Source organism: Pholis gunnellus (assembly GCF_910591455.1).
Source record: "Pholis gunnellus genome assembly, chromosome: 20".
Taxonomy (NCBI): domain Eukaryota; kingdom Metazoa; phylum Chordata; class Actinopteri; order Perciformes; family Pholidae; genus Pholis; species Pholis gunnellus.
The window spans coordinates 17,664,369-17,681,588 of NC_136547.1; the positions used below are offsets into that span (position 1 = coordinate 17,664,369).

General features: G+C 47.1%; 1 protein-coding gene across 5 annotated transcripts in view; it reads right to left on the reverse strand.

Annotated features, from left to right (window-relative positions):
* The window catches only part of LOC306712399 (partitioning defective 3 homolog), a 305,150-nt gene that overhangs the window by 159,012 nt on the left and 128,918 nt on the right, over nucleotides 1-17,220 (reverse strand). For 3 of the 5 annotated variants that reach the window (XM_079181658.1, XM_079181657.1, XM_079181655.1), the window contains 5 exons: nucleotides 12,059-12,162; nucleotides 11,001-11,084; nucleotides 7,096-7,221; nucleotides 4,290-4,517; nucleotides 2,576-2,763 (listed from right to left, as the gene is read on the reverse strand). In XM_079181658.1, coding sequence (XP_079037784.1) covers nucleotides 2,576-2,763; nucleotides 4,290-4,517; nucleotides 7,096-7,221; nucleotides 11,001-11,084; nucleotides 12,059-12,162 — 730 coding nt within the window. The remainder of the gene's footprint in view (nucleotides 1-2,575; nucleotides 2,764-4,289; nucleotides 4,518-7,095; nucleotides 7,222-11,000; nucleotides 11,085-12,058; nucleotides 12,163-17,220) is intronic. The other 2 variants (XM_079181659.1, XM_079181656.1) reach the window with 1 other exon arrangement.

Genomic DNA, 17,220 nt, shown 5'->3' on the forward strand with positions numbered 1-17,220 from the left:
CCCCTTTCAAATCCTCTACATCACTGTCTTTCTTCCCCTTTCCACTGTGGACCCCCCCCCCATGCCAGTGCCTTTCCCCTCATCTGGTTCACACAGCCTAATGAGCGGCATCAAAACTCCTGCCCATTGTCAGATCCCGTCATTAACGGCCTCCAATCAGCCAACTGGGAGAAGGCATCTCTAATAGGCCTGCAGTAATTAACCACTGACGTCTTTATTTTGGGTAATAGGAGACCAGGATAAAAGTAATTGTATCCTTTCTGGATTAGTTGGAATCCTGGCTCCAATAAGCCAATTAAACAGCAAACATGAGGAGAGGCCGAGGCACATTAGAATGACTTAATGGGGTGCGTATGTCCTTTTCGGGCTGCAGTATTTGATTAGGGCACTCTTGTTAATTTGCCAAGCAAGATCTGCTCCTGCCACTCGGAACTCAGGCCCACTTAGGCCGAATCACAACAATTACAACGAGTCAACAACAAAACTGCTGAAGCCTTCAGAAAAGTACATTAACATTAGTCGTGATGAAGGCCGATGGTAATCAAACGGAACTGTCAAAATGGATTTCAGGGGTCACACACTTCCCTCGACTCCGCCGGATTTTAAGTGCTCAGTTGAATTTCCAATTCAACAGCGCTTGGACAATAATTCATCTCCATTTGTAGTTCACGAATGGCTTGCAGTTTACAAGCGAGGCACATCCATGCTGTTAAGCCCCATTTACATCATGAGCAATAATCTCAGCAACCATTTCTGCCACTTGGGCGAGAGCATACTTTTGAGAGTTATGACTGGTGTTGAATTGGACCATGAAGTGGCCGGTGAAAATAAACTAAACTACTGGCATCGGTCTCTGGAGCTGCTGGAGCGCCACCAACACGGTGTGTGCGCAGAAATAAACCGAGAAGAACTTCATCGCATTTTAAAACAAAAAAAAGTATAGAACTTGCACTGCAGCCCCACGTTGTATAAAACCTCTGAAGCTGTGCTGGCAGCGATCGGGGACCTTCGCCAAACATATTAGAGCAGCTTGTGACTGCATTTCCCCCGAGCGCGTTGCATGTAGTTTGCGCTGCTGCCCTCACATGCTAGCATTATTCCCTGAAGCTCGCCGCTAAGGCCTCGGTGCCAGCTTTCGACTTAACATCTGCTCCCCCCCGACAGAAAAAAAGAGGAGCAAAGAGAGAGAGAGAGTCAGACAAAGAGTAGGCGTGTCCCCTCAGCGCTGGTTCATTTTACAACCAACTGCTCGTCAATTCATATGAAGATAAAGAAGTGATGAAAAGGAGAAGACGTCTGGCAGTGAACCCACCACAATGGTTGGCGAAGATATGCAACTGTTCCAGGATCAAAGGCCTGTCCAAGTCCACAAACAAACCAACCTCAGCTGGAAGCGGACTGATTGCTGAATCTTAATATGTCAACCGCGAGACCATGGCGATGTAGCCTGAGTGCATCAAACCACAAACCCTGTTTTCAAGAAGTGTTTTCTTTTGGCCGGCTCACTCAAACAAAGCCCAAAGGCAAGTAGATACCTTTTACATTTGTCCTTGAACGATTTAAGGTTGTCTCACTCAACCTGTTGTTTACTCTGGGGAAAATAAATGCATGCAGATGATGAGACGGAGTCCTTTGTCTCAATGAGGAGCAAAGTGGGGTGACAAGAGTGGAACATGGGTGGTTGAGGCACAAATAGAAAGAGAGAAGACAGGTGCCACTTGCATCTGCTCTCCCCTTCGAAGGATGAACTACTTTATGGTCGTCACATCAGCTTAATGATCAAAATAGTCAAACTGTATCTTTGTGTACTTTCTTTCCTCAGGCAGTGAGACTCCTCATCTCCACCTCATCCTCCACACCAACCATTACAAATAGTTTTGTTTCTAGTTTTTTCTTGTGGAGCATAAAAGAATTACAGCTGCATTCTGTTGTCTAACCCCTGTGTTGAACAGTGACATTAAATTAACCTCGAAGTGCAATTAAATGCAGAATGCTGCTTGATCAGGCTTGTAGAGAATTAGAGAAGCCTGCAAAATAGAGCCGGCCCACTTTTATGCAGCAATATTATCTGTTACGCTGAGCGCTTCTAGAACTCTCTGATGAGAGCGTGGATGTGACTTGTCAATGAAGTGACTGATTGACTGGTTGCAAACAACGTCAAACCACTGTCAGTCCTTCTGGGCCCTATTCTAAGGGAAAGGGAAGGGAGGTTGAATAATAAATGCATTCTCAGCCACATCACTGGGCTCATCGCTATGAAACAGCTGCGTCAATCACAGTGACGCATGACGTCACTAGCTCAACAAATTGGCTCCTCCAGGAACACGTTGTTGTCTAGATGGTGCAGAACGGTAGCGTTAGCCTTGTAGAGCATATATTTCTTTTTAAAGATGGACGCACAGGATTACAACAAACTCCAGTAGTCTAATGTCTCTTGTATGAACGGGCAGAACGCAGAATCACAACGGACCAGTCTGTGTTGTGTAAAAAGTGTTTTAAAGTATCATTCTCATGAAAATGCAGAGAAGGATTTTCACTTTTCCAACCATGCATTCGTGTGTCTGCTGGTTCTTACCTTTCTTCAGCTGGATGTTGAATTTGCGTCCTTTGTTCTTTAAGTAGGAGCTGGTGGACAGGTTGGTGCTTATCCTGCGCTGCAATGAGGGCGAGGTGGCTGAAGAGGTCCTGGCGACCGCGGTGTGGGGTAAGGTGACGTACCGTCGGCTCGGATCGGGGGTGCTTCCTGCCACGGGTCCCGGGTGGCTAAAGAGCGAGACAAAGTTCTAGGTTTGATTTGTGTTTTACCAACAGCAATGGAACACGTATAACACAATGTGCTGTAAAGTAAAGCAGAAGTTTATTTCCAACTCTTTTGATATATTCCATATTTTCAGTATTTTTTTACAAGTAGTTCAACAACAACCGAAACAAACAAAAAATCGTTCTATCGCGATATTATAGCAAAACAACATGTTTGATCTCCACCAGGTGATTATGTATTGGTCGTTTATGTGCATGTGTGTGTGTGTGGGCATGCGTGCGTGTGCATCTCTGTGTCTGTCTGTCTGTTCATCCAAAGCTAATCTGGCATATTGCAGGACCCATCAGCTTAATACTCAATTATGACTGTATGCTCAAGGACCTCTCGTGATTGCAGTGATTTACAATTTTAGAAAACATATTTTATTGCCTGTTCTATACCATCGTGGTGGAGGACTCCTCACTGCTCTTGTTTCCTATACAGATTACAAATAGTTCCTCTCTTGATTTGCACGCCTAGATAAGACAGTTGCATTTTGTACAGTATGTATATCAAGTAACTATCGCTGAGGACATGGCAAACTGAACCCGAGCCCTGACTACATCGGTCTTCTCATGTCGGTAGGAGGAGAGCAAGTGAGCCGCTAGCAGCCGGTGGGCAGCGGAGTCACAGCGGGACTGACAGTTTCTGTTCAGAGGAAGTGTTAAACAGACATGAAGCGTTGCACAGTAAACTGCAGTTTAGCTGCACAGGGCAGCGCCACTTTTCTTGAGTACTTTCAACAAGTTATCACGAGGACTTTTGTGCCACTATTGATTGTGCACAAAGAAGCGCTGAATAAATAGTTTATTTCTCTTGTTCTTGTTTCAAGGCAACTTTCTAGCTACAAGATCTTCCTCGGGCAAGTGTGAAAGAGAACCGGAGCCTTGAAAAGAGAAAAAGAGAAAGTAGCTATTTATTTGAAGGCTAACTGTGTGCAAACCTTTGTGCTCCTGCATATACATAGTATCTGTCAAGCTACTATATTGTTAAGTATGATGCAATAAAATGAAGTCTCAACATGATTATCTCTGTATAGAGATAGAGTCCACATTGACTCAATGTAACAAACAGAATGTATAGAGGATTCATGAATTGATATGATTGAAAGACCTACCTATAAACACCCACATGTTTAGCTCTCTGGAAGACGTGACAGAAATGAATAGTAACCACAAGCAGATAAAATGGTCTTTTAACAAGGTGATCAGCGACGTGGACTTTGAGTCCTCAGGTAGAAATGATTATTAAACTGTCCTTCTACATTTCATAGTGTAGCTTTTAAACATTGACGGATCCGCAGTGAACCTATTATTGAAAAGTCATTGACTGGTGTAATTAAAACAGAATTGCATTTACTGGGAGCTTGAGGTTCCTTATCCTTATCATGCTTCATGGCAATGTGTGTGTGTGTGTCACTTTCGTCTAGCTTTCTAACTCTGTGTAAGTTGTCTTAACTTGAATACACACGGCAACTCCAAAAACCTACTTGTGGTTGAGGCCCGGTTGTGGTCCAGGTCTGGGCGGCAGCCCCCCCACCAGGCTGGACCGATCCCCCGACTGCAGGGAGACTTGGCTGAAGCGGACTCTGTTGGGCTGGGGCGGGCTGAGCTCGGTCTGGGCCAACAGCAGCTCGTAATGCCTCTTCCTGGCTGCGGGGACCACGTGGAAGAGGATGTACGGGCCACGCATCGCCTGCTTGAAAATGCTCTGGGCTCTGGAGGTGATGCAGAAAAAGAAAAAAAATGAAGCAACTTTAACACGATAAGAGATACAAGTACAATTATACTATCATAGCCTGACGGATATAGAAGGATAAGGAAGGCTATGCGGTGCTACATTATGAGAGGCGATAGGGAGAGTTGAGGTTGGCATGGCTAATCGCAGGGCTACTCAACACAGAGCAGCGGAGGATAGAAATTACATTATCTATAATTACCAGCATCAAGACAGGATTGAGATAAGAATGGTGGGTCAGTGATGAAACTGTATATATTCTATGTTATGCCAGAGAAAGATAATCTAAAGGGGTAGCTACGTATCTCTACAGTATAGCAGTCTGTGTGTGTGTGTGTGTGTGTGTGGACATGAGTGGACTCAACAATCACAGCAGAGATGATGAATCATGCATCGAGGAAGCTTTCCAGACAATGAGGTTCCAAAGTAAGCGGACACACACTCTACTCTTTACGCACAAAATAAGAGGAAAATAGCCAAAACACACACTCAGTCTCATGCATCTTTTGTGTGTGTGTGTGTGTGTGTGTGTGTGTGTAGGGGGGGGGGGGGGCAAATAAGCCAAGCCAACAAGAGGCTCAACATGATTCCCAGACGCAAGAATTGTTTAGTGTGGTTTGCCGGTGGCACTTAGCATATAGATAGGCTGGGCCAGGGGCGAGCCATGCTGCAGCATAAGGGGGCCAGAGACGCGTTGGGATTCTGGATTCCAACAATCCCACCTCCTGTTTCCAGACTCCCATTACCACGCCAGTGATACCATGCTGATTCTATCCAAATGACAGCCGCTAAGCCGCCTCTGCCACCAACACACAGCACTTCATGCAAGCAGCGTCACGGAGGCGAAGCGCGCACGCCGCGCCAAGCCACTCCTACAGGATTTGGTCTCTCCCATCTTTTATTCTAATGGTAATTTACCAAAAATCACTCACGGGCGCACACTCAGGAATGATGACTGAGTGAGCAAGAGTGCATGTGTGTGTGTGCGCGCGCGTGTTTGCACGCAAATGTTCCCACCTGCACATATATACAGTGCCATCACTCCAGTAATCAGCCTCCACGCGAGCCTGATTAAATAATAAATTACCCCATCAATGCATCATTACATTCAGTTAGATTAAGCGCCTCAAAATATTTACCCATGCAAAACAATCCACGGAGATTAGACTATCACTTTAAATGGTCGCTGTGTGCGGCGCACAATCAAGGTCGGGTTGTGGGGGAAGTGATGAGAGAGCGAAGGGGGGAGGGGGGGGGGGGCAGACGGGGAGAAAAAGTTTAGCTCCTTTACCTCATTTTCATGCAGAATGGCAAACATATGCATTTGGATGCTGGTGAGGAGCGAGTGTTTGGTGGGGTTGGGGGGGGGGGGGGGGGGGGGGGTACGTGCGGAACGCTAAAAAAACATCACTCCCTAGTGGATTTGGTTTGTAAGCCTCTTTCACAGTAGAGAAGGCTCGGAAAGAAACTGGGATGTTTACTAATGACAATAGCATCGTTTTGATAAAGAAAAAAAATCCTAAAACCTTAGTGGCTTTGTACACGCTCAGATGACTACATTAACATAATGTGGTAAGGTAACCGTGATAGTCTGGAGTTCATCACAAATCTTTCTTATGAGGGGCTTTCTTTTCTTAGCTGGCTATAACATTGTAGACATGCCAGGCCGAGATAAAAATGACTTTTGATAGCAATAGAGAAAAAAGAAATAAATGGTTTGTCTCTGACTCTACTTCTGAACGCAAACTTGGTCTCTGTCAGTCATCCAGCAGGGTGGCTCTAAGCCCAGTGGTTTTTAAGACGACTATGTCCAGGCCAGTATGACTGTGGGCCGGGCCTTCGTTAGCAGGAATCCGGGCTATTTCTTCCTGTGGAGGAGTGGATGATAAGGGAGAGAGCCGAGCAGATCCCCGTACGCTGCCTCCAGAAGGCAGCCTGGAGGAGAAGCAATCTATTTCTCAGCCTGACACACACACACGCGCACACACACACACATGCAGGAGTGTAGATAAGACGTTATAACTCGGTGTAGCTGTGCGTGTGTCTGGCGTACGTGTGTGTGTGTGTGTGAGGAAGAAGGGTGGCTTTGTGTAAATGGGTGGAAAAGTCACAGGTTTATATCTTCATTCCACTTTAGGAAATGAATGGGGAGCGATGAATCGATAGAAATGAATTGAGAGAGGAGTGTAGGTGGTTTCGGATCAGGGCGGCGCGAAGCGGTGGTGAAGGACTGCAGGTCACCGAGACCTATTACAGGAAGGCCAACAAAGTCAGTAATATTTCTGTTTTATTGTGCAGCTGTGTGGGTGTCCCGTCTCCCTGACGTTTGGGCTCCACTTATCAACAGCAACACTATTTACTGTCCAGCACAGGGCCTCTCAGTATGAACTGTGGCGCTGGAAGGACAGCGCTTCAGCATAACGCCGTATGTGTGCTAGCTCTGGAAGCGGTGGAAGAAAATTACAATCAGCATGGCGTTCAGAGGACCTGACAAGAAGGGGGCATACTGAAGTTAGTGAAACCCAACATAACCGCAGAGGGTCAACTTTAGAGCTTACTGTTCGAAGCGCAGGTGGCGGATGTCTCCCTGGTTAATTTTGATAATACAGTCGTTCTCCTGGAAGAGACGCTCCTGCTCGGCTTTCCCCCCGCGCTCCAGACGCTTCACCAGCAAGCCTTGAGTCCTGGAAGTGATAACACAACGGGGGTTACAGATAGCACATCGTTCAGACACACACTGTATCAAATACACAGTCACATTCCAATATACTGAACAGCAGGCGGCAAGTTGCAAGCCTTGTCCCCCGCGTCCTTATATTTAAAAGAGTTAATGACAGTGTATAGACTAGAGGAGATGGCATGGAGGAGGGAAAAGAAGGGAATATAAAGATAAGCTAGGTGTCGAGCGTTATCCAAAGAAGGAGGTACATCTCTTTGTAATGAGTTGATATTAGTTGTTGTTTAATGGCCTGGAGATTTTTAACTGTTTATTTTTTTCCCTCACCAGATTTTGGAGAAAGTATTTAAGTTCACGAAGTAACTTTAGCCCAGTTGTAAGGAATGTACTTTTGCACCCTACTGTCACCGAAAGTAAACTCTCCAAACTCTAAGCCAAGATAAAGACCTGCATTCTCTGTGTCCGTCGCTCTGTCCAGCCTTTCTGTGGGCAGGTTTGAGAGAATGACAGGGCGGCTTGTCTGAGGTAATCCAGACCAACAGCTGAGAGATCATCTCATGGCTTCAGAGGAATCGCTGCACTTTCCTTCACTGGAGCTTAAGACGAGAGCCGGCGGTGCCGTAATAAATACCCGAGCAGTTCCACGGCAGCACCAGCTCAGCAATCCCTTGAAAAGAAGGCAACCTTTACCTTCAAAACCCCCCCCCCCCCCCCCCCATCTAAATAAATACATCAGTGAGCTCCTTGGGGCTTTAGGCCCTGAGGATAACCACATGCAAAGAGATCTGATGTGTGCTCTCGCAGCAGAACTACAAACTCCATCCGTCTCCGAGGCGTCGGATGCCTGAGGAAGCAGGTAGACTGACTGAGTGCAAACGTTTGGTGTCCTTGCATAAGCTGACAAAAAGTTTGGAGGGCTTACTTTTGGGAAATTAAAAATACTGATGAAATATATCAGAGCCAGAAGTATTTAGAAGCCAAACTCAGATGTGCAAGATAACACTGCAAATCAACAGCTTATCAGTGGCAAGGACACCGGCTACGTGCTCTTTGTCATTTTCAGTTACCTCCTGTCGTTTCACTGGACACATAAACAACAGCACATTTAAATTGTGACCCTGTACCGCGGACGTCAAGGGCAGATCTGCAGAGCTCTTTAGCATTTCAGCCAAACGGGGCCACTCTCGGAACATTGCCCTAATTGGCTGCATAACGTGGACATCCACGCTCCTCGCCGCAGACTCGTCTCGCCTCCTCAATGGGGGTGAACGGCCTCAGCGGCGAGTCCAAATTAAGGATCACAAAAGGCCCTTCCCTCTTTCTCGGTGGCTGAGCCGGCTGAGCCAGGTCAGCTTAAGTGTGTTGAACAGAGAGTAATTGCGGGCGGCGCAGAAGCGGACATGATTGCGCTTTATCTCCACAAGTGTTGGCAGCTTGAAAACAAAGTATTGCGAATGGAGATTACAGCACGGACACCCTCTAATGACTTCTGATCTGGTAGCAAGCCAGACGCAGTAGATGAAGGAGTCTCAGTTGATCCCTGATCAGTATTCAAAGCAGCAGCAGGGGAGGATTGGTGGATAAAGCGGCATCTTTTAGAGATTTGAGGAAGATGATGATTTAGTAAAAGCACTATTATTGTGATGACTGTAATGCACTGCCGCCATCTCAATTCCTCCTCATCTGGTGGTTTTTTTTAATGGAGATATTTATCAAGTTCTTGGGGAAAAAAGGAGAGCTAAAGCAAAACCTAAATGGCACTCTCACAGGCTGTGAGTCAGTGAATACATTAGGTGTCAGATATGAGCACCAGGAGTTTGTAGTTAGACGATTCTCTGCAAACTTTTGAGAATATCTCACTGCTCCGAAAACACAAGCATGCGCATCGTGCCACGTTGCATGGATTGACTCCATCTTGTGGCCGGGCGGCAGTGCTGAGAAGTGATTTGAAGGAGGCCACCTGCTCTCATCCACTGCCTTTAATCAAATAATAATCCAATCAGGATCCATTTATCCGCGGCAATTATGTCCGCAGTTTGTTTACAATTGAAACTGGTCACGGAATGAGAAGTTCATTAAGCAAAGAATGCATCTGCCAGGGCCGTGTGTGTATTTGTGTGTGTGTGTATGTGTGTCTGCAGATGTACAGTATTTGTTGTGTGCACAGCAGTCAAAGTAGCAGCACAAACTGTGTGCATGTGAGAGACAGACAGAGACGGCGAGAGTCTGTGTGGGAACACACTGCTCATTGTAAGGCCGTACTGTTCAGACTGCATGGGTGTAAGTTCATGCAGGTAAGGGTCTGTGCATTTTTGGGTGAGAGACAGAGAAAGAGAGAGAGAGAGAGAGAGAGAGATACTGTCTGCAGGAGTGACAGAGTCTCCGAGCTCTCTCCTGTTGCTGTGTCTCCCTCCTGCTTGGATCTGACTTGATGTCAGTACGGTGGAGCAGAATGCGACGCTGGAGCGCCTGCAGTTGCTTGTTTGCCGTCTGGTTTTTGCGGCCAGTCTGACCCCCGTGGCCCTGGTCTAAACACTAATGACAGCCCGCTGAGCGCGATGCCTCCTGTCCTAGCGCCCGGCACACAGGAAAAGAGCTGGGCCAGGCCATTAGCATCATCCCACTGACCAGACGCTAAGTCTTATCATGTCTGAAGTTAATTGAAGGCTCTGATGGCTATTGGTGCCGACCTTAGCGGACGGGGAAGAAACTGATTAGCCATGCGGCGTTACTGCTGTATCTTGCAAGGTGCAGTTTGATTGTGTGGGGATACAGAGGAGCTCGGGGATAATAGCTAATAAACAGCTGGATTTGAACTTTAATTTAAGCGATATTGCTCGGTGCCACTCATCATGAATCGCCGCTTTCCTCCTCTGACTCAGGATAACTCACAAAGTGCCACAGCTTATGAGGGAGTCAATCGCACGAGGTCAAAGCTAAATATAGTTTCCTGACACTTGGTTATAAACAGCAATGGGATTAGTGTCCCAAAGAAATGACACGCAGCAATCTTCAATGACAGCCACCCTCTCTCTCTCTCTCTCCCTCTCTCTCTCTCTCAAATGTCATCCCATTCCATCTCCCCACTTTGTCTTTTCACCTCATTGCCCTGCCTCCCTCTCCCTGCGCTGAGTAGTCACAATCACCTTGGTGGTGTGCCAGTCCCTTGGCGTGCAGCGGGGAATCTGTGTTATACACGAGCTTTTAGTTTGATTACATCTGGCCGCTTCCTCTGCCCTTTATTCTTTTGCTGGAATAACTGTAAACTGGGATGCATTCCTCCTCTTGTCCTCTGTCATCGACACTCCTCATCGTTTAAAAAAAGACTAATAAAAAAGTCAAAAGAAAAGCGGTGAAAAAGGCCGAATCACCTTCAAAGCGGTGTGGACACGCGTTGTGACTGAGGACATATAGGTTCGGATAAAAGAGAAGCGTAACGCGACGCAGTGCTGCTTTCCATCTGCTCTCTTTCCCACTGGGGGGCTGCCCGAGCTTTCGGATGTGTGCGTTGCTGGGCATTGGCCTGGTGTTTCAACTGTGAGACTCACAGAAATAGTAGAAATATATATATATATGGACGGGAGAATCAGAGTCAGTGAAAAAGACAGCCTGGAGCAAACATGTAAAGAGAGGGGATTAAAGAGAAACTAGAGAAATGATGAGTGATAGTGAAATAAAAAGCAACATCCATGGGGCTTCAAAACAGAGGATGCAGGCGATGCTGAAACTAACTAGCTATTGTTGTACACTGAGCTGCATCGATGCTCAGATTTCCTTTTCTTTTACCTGGCTTCCTGCGAGCTGAGAGGCAATACGTGGATCCCCAGGGGCCCTCCTCCGTTGGACACCTCGACTGGCTTCAGCAGGCCTCTGCAGGACGATGATGGATGAGGCCGAGGGGAGGAGAAGAGGGAGGAGTCACGGGGGGAGACACGAGTGAATAAAACAACAACGACAAGAAAATGACAATGACGAGAAAATGCAGAAAAGCAGGATATAAAAGACGACACAGTTAAACATGACAAGACCTTGATGGGATGTATGGGACGGGGGTTGGTGCGGCCTTATTGGTGGAGGCTGCATTGTGTTGTCTGTATGAAGTCATTCATTACAAAGTCAGGCTGGCGGACCTCAGGGTCGATTAGGGACCCAAATGGAGACTCCAATTAAGAGATTAAGATCAGATCGTTGTGCTAAAAGTGGACGGATTAATTGAAAAACGTGTGTGGAAGGTAGAGGGGGGGGGGGGGGGTAATTTGTGTAGATAAAGACGTGAAGACAAATGAGCACAAGCGAGCGTTGATGCAGATGAGTGGGACGATGTTGATGGAGGAAGGCGTGGCCGTTGTGTTTTGCTTTGTCATGCGGTGACATGGTTGTGTTTAGGTGTCTGGTGATGATGCGCTGGCAGTTATTAACATTTCTAGTATTAATTAAAAGGTCAAAAATAAAAAGCTCAAATTATGAAAATCTCTGGTCTCTCTCTCTGGTGTTATCTAGACATGTTGATGGTTTGTGTTTTGTCTGCCCAGGTTTTCAGATTCCTGCAGCCACCCTGTTTCAAAAGGATTTCAATTTACTATTCTACAAAATAGTTCCCATGAAAGCAGGAACACTGCCGTGGTATCTATTTAAATGGAACAGCACTGCAAACAAAAGTCTATTGTGGCGGCAGATATATCTGAGAAAGATATCTCTTATCTCGCCAAATGAGATCAAAACTATCTACATGAGCAGATACCAGAACGGGTAAACAAATATATTTAAAAAAATGTTGGTGAAGCAACCCAAAGACACGCTGTGCGTCATATAGGTGGTCGGGGGGGTTGTTGTTGATCACTCACTCTAGACTGAACACGTGCGAATGCTCCAATGAGGAATCGGCCCTCCCGATTGGCTCTATCCTTTCGATCCTCCTTTCCTGTCTCCTTCGCTCTTCCTCCTCCTGCTAAACAGAAAGAAAAAGAAGAAAAAAAAGACAGGATAAATCATTAAAAGACTGCTCCGGCAAAGTAAAAGACACACTCTCAATGTCATTATTTCTATTTGGCAGTGCTTGCATCTCCCTCTCTCCTGCCTATTGCGCTCCTCTGGCTTTTAATCCAATTACCTGCAGGAACAAGTAACAGCCTCAATTCTAAATCAAAAGAGACTTTCTGCAGAGCACAGACGGCGGCGCCGATGCCGCCACGGAAACAACCTTCCCCGGCCAAAAACTTCAGCGACTGTACTGACAAAGTGGCCCTGATCGATTGCTCCCACTCAATCAATCAGGTCTGGCCCGGGGCGTGGCACCTTTTTTTTTTTTTGCGGTGATGCGATCAGGTCTAGAGTGAAGGAAAGTGGTCGCGCCCGCTGTCATTTGTTTCTCTCGTGCTCTTTCATTTCATTTACTCATCTTCCTTCAGGGCCATTAGGCAGCGGAGGCCGGGAGGCGGTGGCTTTTACAGGCCGGCCAGACGTCTGAGGGCTTAACTAGGCTCTGGGAAGGAGAGCAGCCTCATGCTCTCCTTGATGGGTTATAAAACCCTTATCTGAGCTCTCTTTATGGGGGCGGTACAGCTTGAGCAAGGCACTCACATGCAGTGCTGACATGCTGCATGTAGAATGGGAGGAAGACATATCTAATCCAATTCCAAGTCATCATCTGTTGACGGTTAGCTACAGTACAGGAGGAGCTCGGGAGGTTCATCAACAACTGAGCATCAACATTTCAAATTTAAAAAGACGTAATTTCACTTTTTGCTTCCAGTCCTGTTCGTAACTTCTACTGCTTTTGTGTGTGTGTGTGTGTGTGTGTGTGTGTGTGTGTGTGTGTGTGTGTGTGTGTCAGCCCCCAGGTGGGAGGGTCTGCTGAAACGCTTTGTTAGCCGCCGCTATTCCCCCGCCCCTCACTCCTCACCTTCCTCTATCTCTCTCTTTTGCTGAAATGTCAAGCACATCCAAATAGGTCTCGTGCCATCCTGGTTTGGTTATGGAAATGGATTCAACCTCTTTTCAGAGCCCGGGATATCTTTGGTGACACGCGGGGGCGTGACACAGAGGGACTCTCTCTCCCCTCTATTTATTGATAAGAGTGTGGCCATTAAACTTTCATCAGCCGTCTACCTTAAGAGACCTCGACTCAGCCCGCCTGTCTGTTTCCCCTCTCTTAACCGTTCGGTATGAAAATGAGCCAGTCAATCAGTCAGCCCTGCCTTTAATTACGTGTCAGCTGAGTTCCCAGGTGCCTCGCGGGGCCCGTTATTCACAGAGTCTTCGATAAACTCCCCCCCCCCCCCAGGTAGGTTGGCTCCGCTTTCTTTATGCATATATGTGCTCTGCACAAAGCACTTGACCACCTGCGGGAGCCCATGAATAAAGACGGGAGGGCGTAGAGCGGAGAAGGCAGGTGAAATTGGACAAGAATACATTTCAGACCCTATGCTGTAAGTATATGCTGTAAACCGGGATTGTGAGAAACTGTGGTATGAAAAGATAAATGACTTTATATAATGCTCAGCGAGAAAATGAAGGCGGCGACGGCGCTCGACGTCTTTGTCTCATTAGACCGCAGAGTGATCTGAGAGGGAGAGCTGAAAATAAAGTGACGTGTAATTAACTTCAGCAGCTCGCAGCAACAATCTGCTGTCCGTTCATTTGTAAGTGGAAAGCGGCTGTGGGTTCCCTCTTAGCATCCTTCTGCAGGAATACAAGGAAAACCAGAGACGTGTCATGCGATGGAACAAAGAGGAGGTAAAGAATGAGGAAAGAGGAGCATTACCGTCAGAGCACCAAGGTGAAGAGATTCCTCACCTCGCACCAGGCCGAAAAGCACAGTGCGAGCGGTTTGTGAGCGTGTGAATGTGACAGGTAAGAGAGCAGCACTGGAGCACGGTGATAGTTCTATTCAGCTATATCCGGGAGGATTGGTGTGAAAAAGGAACGGTGAAAATGACACCAAAGGAAAAGATGAGCTAAAGGAAAGACATTTCAGGAGAGGGAGCAAAAACCCGAGCAAGCGTCAGTGGAGGAGGGAACATGAGTTGTGAATGAGAGTAATGGGTTTGACAGCTTTGTTAAAAGTGGGGTGAATCTGCAAACGGGGTGAGATCTTCACTTGTTTCGAGAACTTGCGAAGTGCAGCGATCCGCCTCACACACGCTCCGGATTTCAGATATTGACTTCCCTTGCGAGGATATCTGTGGAACAATTGCACTAGTTCAGATATGAAAGTGGAATCATTCCACTGCATCGGAAAGGACGGTAATGTTTTTGTGAGAAAAAAAAAACGTACAAATGTTTAGCACCTCTAAAGTGAAGCGAACAGCCATAATATCCAGCTTAAACACATAACACGCCTGTTCTACTCTACTGGTTTTGTGCCCGTGTTTTGAGAGCACATTTTCACTCTTCATATTTGAACAACACGCTTTAACTGCCAGTAAATGTCCACCATCAACACAAACGCATGATTGACACCTGACCCTGGATTCAAAACGCAGCGCTAATAGTGGCCACTGTGGTTCATTAGAGTCAACAACGGGGCTATCCAAGCAGCAAGGGCACAGCCTCCTCATTAGAGGCTCTGGACTACTCGAACAGACAAACACATAAGGCTGAACATGATAAATAATGACTTGTTAAGACTGACATTTGACAGTTGACAGTTGAGGACCTTTGTGGCGGCTGATAGCTGAGTCAGAATTGCAGGGGTCAGCGTCTCCTTGTGACCAGGGCCAGCAGGAGAAGCCTTCTCCTTTTTATATTCACTTCCAGCCCACTTATTGTCTCTCCTCGTGTCAGTGGCAAAGCCGTGCACTGAGTGACAGCAGAGGAGAGGCACGGGCTAGATATACATCCATCTCTCTCGGCCCCTCTCTCTCTCTCTCTCTCTCTCTCTCTCCATCATTCTGAATCTACCACTTCCCCCCTCTCTAAAAAACCGTTTCTTCCTCCCTCTTGAGTGCTTTTAGCACCCTGTTGATCTCTTGGTAACCAGTGGAGTGAGGGAAAGCAACAAAGCTTTTCAACTCTCCATGGCACTCATTCCTAGCGCTCTCTCTCTCTCTCTCACACTCTTTCTCACTCTCTCTTCGCTTCATTTCCCTCCCTTCCTCCCTGATCTGTGGCCAAAAAATCTACCAGCCTCTTTAAGATTGAAGGAAAGCAAAAAGCAAGGGTCGAAGGCTTGGCCATCGGACAGCTGCAGCATTAGATTATTGAGACCCATATGAGAGAGAGAGAGGGAGAGAGGGAGAGAGGGAGAGAGAGAGAGAGGGGGGAGACAGAGAGAGAGGGAGAGGGAGAGAGGGGGAGAGCTGCAAAGTGCAGAGTCTTGTTACCTTCAAATAGACAGACAGGTTAGAACGGTGAGAGGACCAAGGAGAGAGGCGAAGAGTGGAAGGGGGGGAGGGAGGGAGGGAGGGAGCAGCTGTCTGCTCACGAAAGAAACACTGTACACACACACACACACACATATTAAGGCCCACTGCTTGGGGGTTGGGGCAAAGGGTGTGTGTTGAGGGGCTGTCATTCTCCATCAACCGCTGTCCTAAAGGACACCTACTGTGAGCGTGCGCTTGTGTGAGAGTGTGTCATGCCATTAGCCATGGGCGAGTACAACATGTATCTGTTGGGGGAAGAGGAGGGGAGGAGGGGGGGGGGACTCCCTCCCGAGCTCGTCTTTGGCATCAAGGGCTTTACAAGGACAGGTTCAAAGGTCACGGCGTGTGGTGTGTTCCTGGCCACCAGCCCTGCTTTAGGGTCTGTGCGACAGCTTCGTGTCGGACGATGCCACGCGTTCTCTTACAACCGGGGACCGCTTGTGACCAGCAGAACCATGGAGGCCAAAGAAGTATCTCAAGAAATGAACACTGTGGCGTGTCCGCTGAATGAAAAAAAATAAAGGAAACAAGCAATTTAACCAGAGCATTTAGCAAAATGGCTGTTGAAATATTTACAAAGACGGCCTTTCCCTCCTTATCCAGCCAGCGAAAAATACAAATTATGAATTGTGCGAGGTGACACACGCCCCTCGAGCCAAAGGTAACAAACGACGGCAACATGTGAAAATAATCTGTTTTCAGGGAGCAGAGGTGTAGAAAGAAAGAAAGAACCCCAAAAAAGCAGCAGAGGCGGAGGCTTTTTCCTCTCCCTCACTAAAGGTTAAGGAGCCATAATTGTACCCTCATTACCTCCAGTTAATGCAGTTTGACTAAACACTGTACAACAGACAAGACCGAAAAAAAGGACTTCACAGTGCCGCCGCATCGCACAATGGCATTGACATACGAAGACAAGCCGCCGGTAATAACTCCTAATTGTCCTATTAAAGTCCCTTTGACCTCACAAAGCAATTACCAATATGTTTCCATCTTAACCGGAGCCAGAGTCCCGCTGAATCACTCAGCGGCTTAAAATAAGCCTCGCGCCATTGGACGCAAAGATTCTTCACCTGAATCTGACCCACAGATGATCCCAAGATGGATGCGGTGTGTCGGGTGAGCTGGCCATAGCTGCAACAGAATTGACCGTACATGGATTATTCTGCTTGTTACAGAGGGTCTCTTTTATTCCCTCGTGTCCATCTCCTCAGAGGAAACTGCCAAAATACGCACAAAAATAGCCTGTGTGAGTTGATTGGACGTGACCGCTGCACCCAAAGACCCGGCCCGACCCCTCCCTCCGCCCTCCTTAACCCCTCGTTCCCCAAGCAGCCCGTCGGACTCCAACGCCATTAAAACAACCGATACGTCACAATGACTGAGATTATGGGACACTTATTTACATTTATGTTGGGGATGGGGGAGCATCATAAAAGGCTGAGCGAAGAGTTAAACTGGTTAGTGGATGATGAAGGGTCATAATGTCCTCCTTCATCCAACCCACAAGTTCCCTAAATGGCACTTAATGCTTGTCAGCAGGGAGGCAAAGACCAGTTCCAGCATACCTTCTTATCTTCTTTATATTGTTATGATCTTATGGATCCCGATGATGTAAGCTAATGGGGATTTCAATACGCATG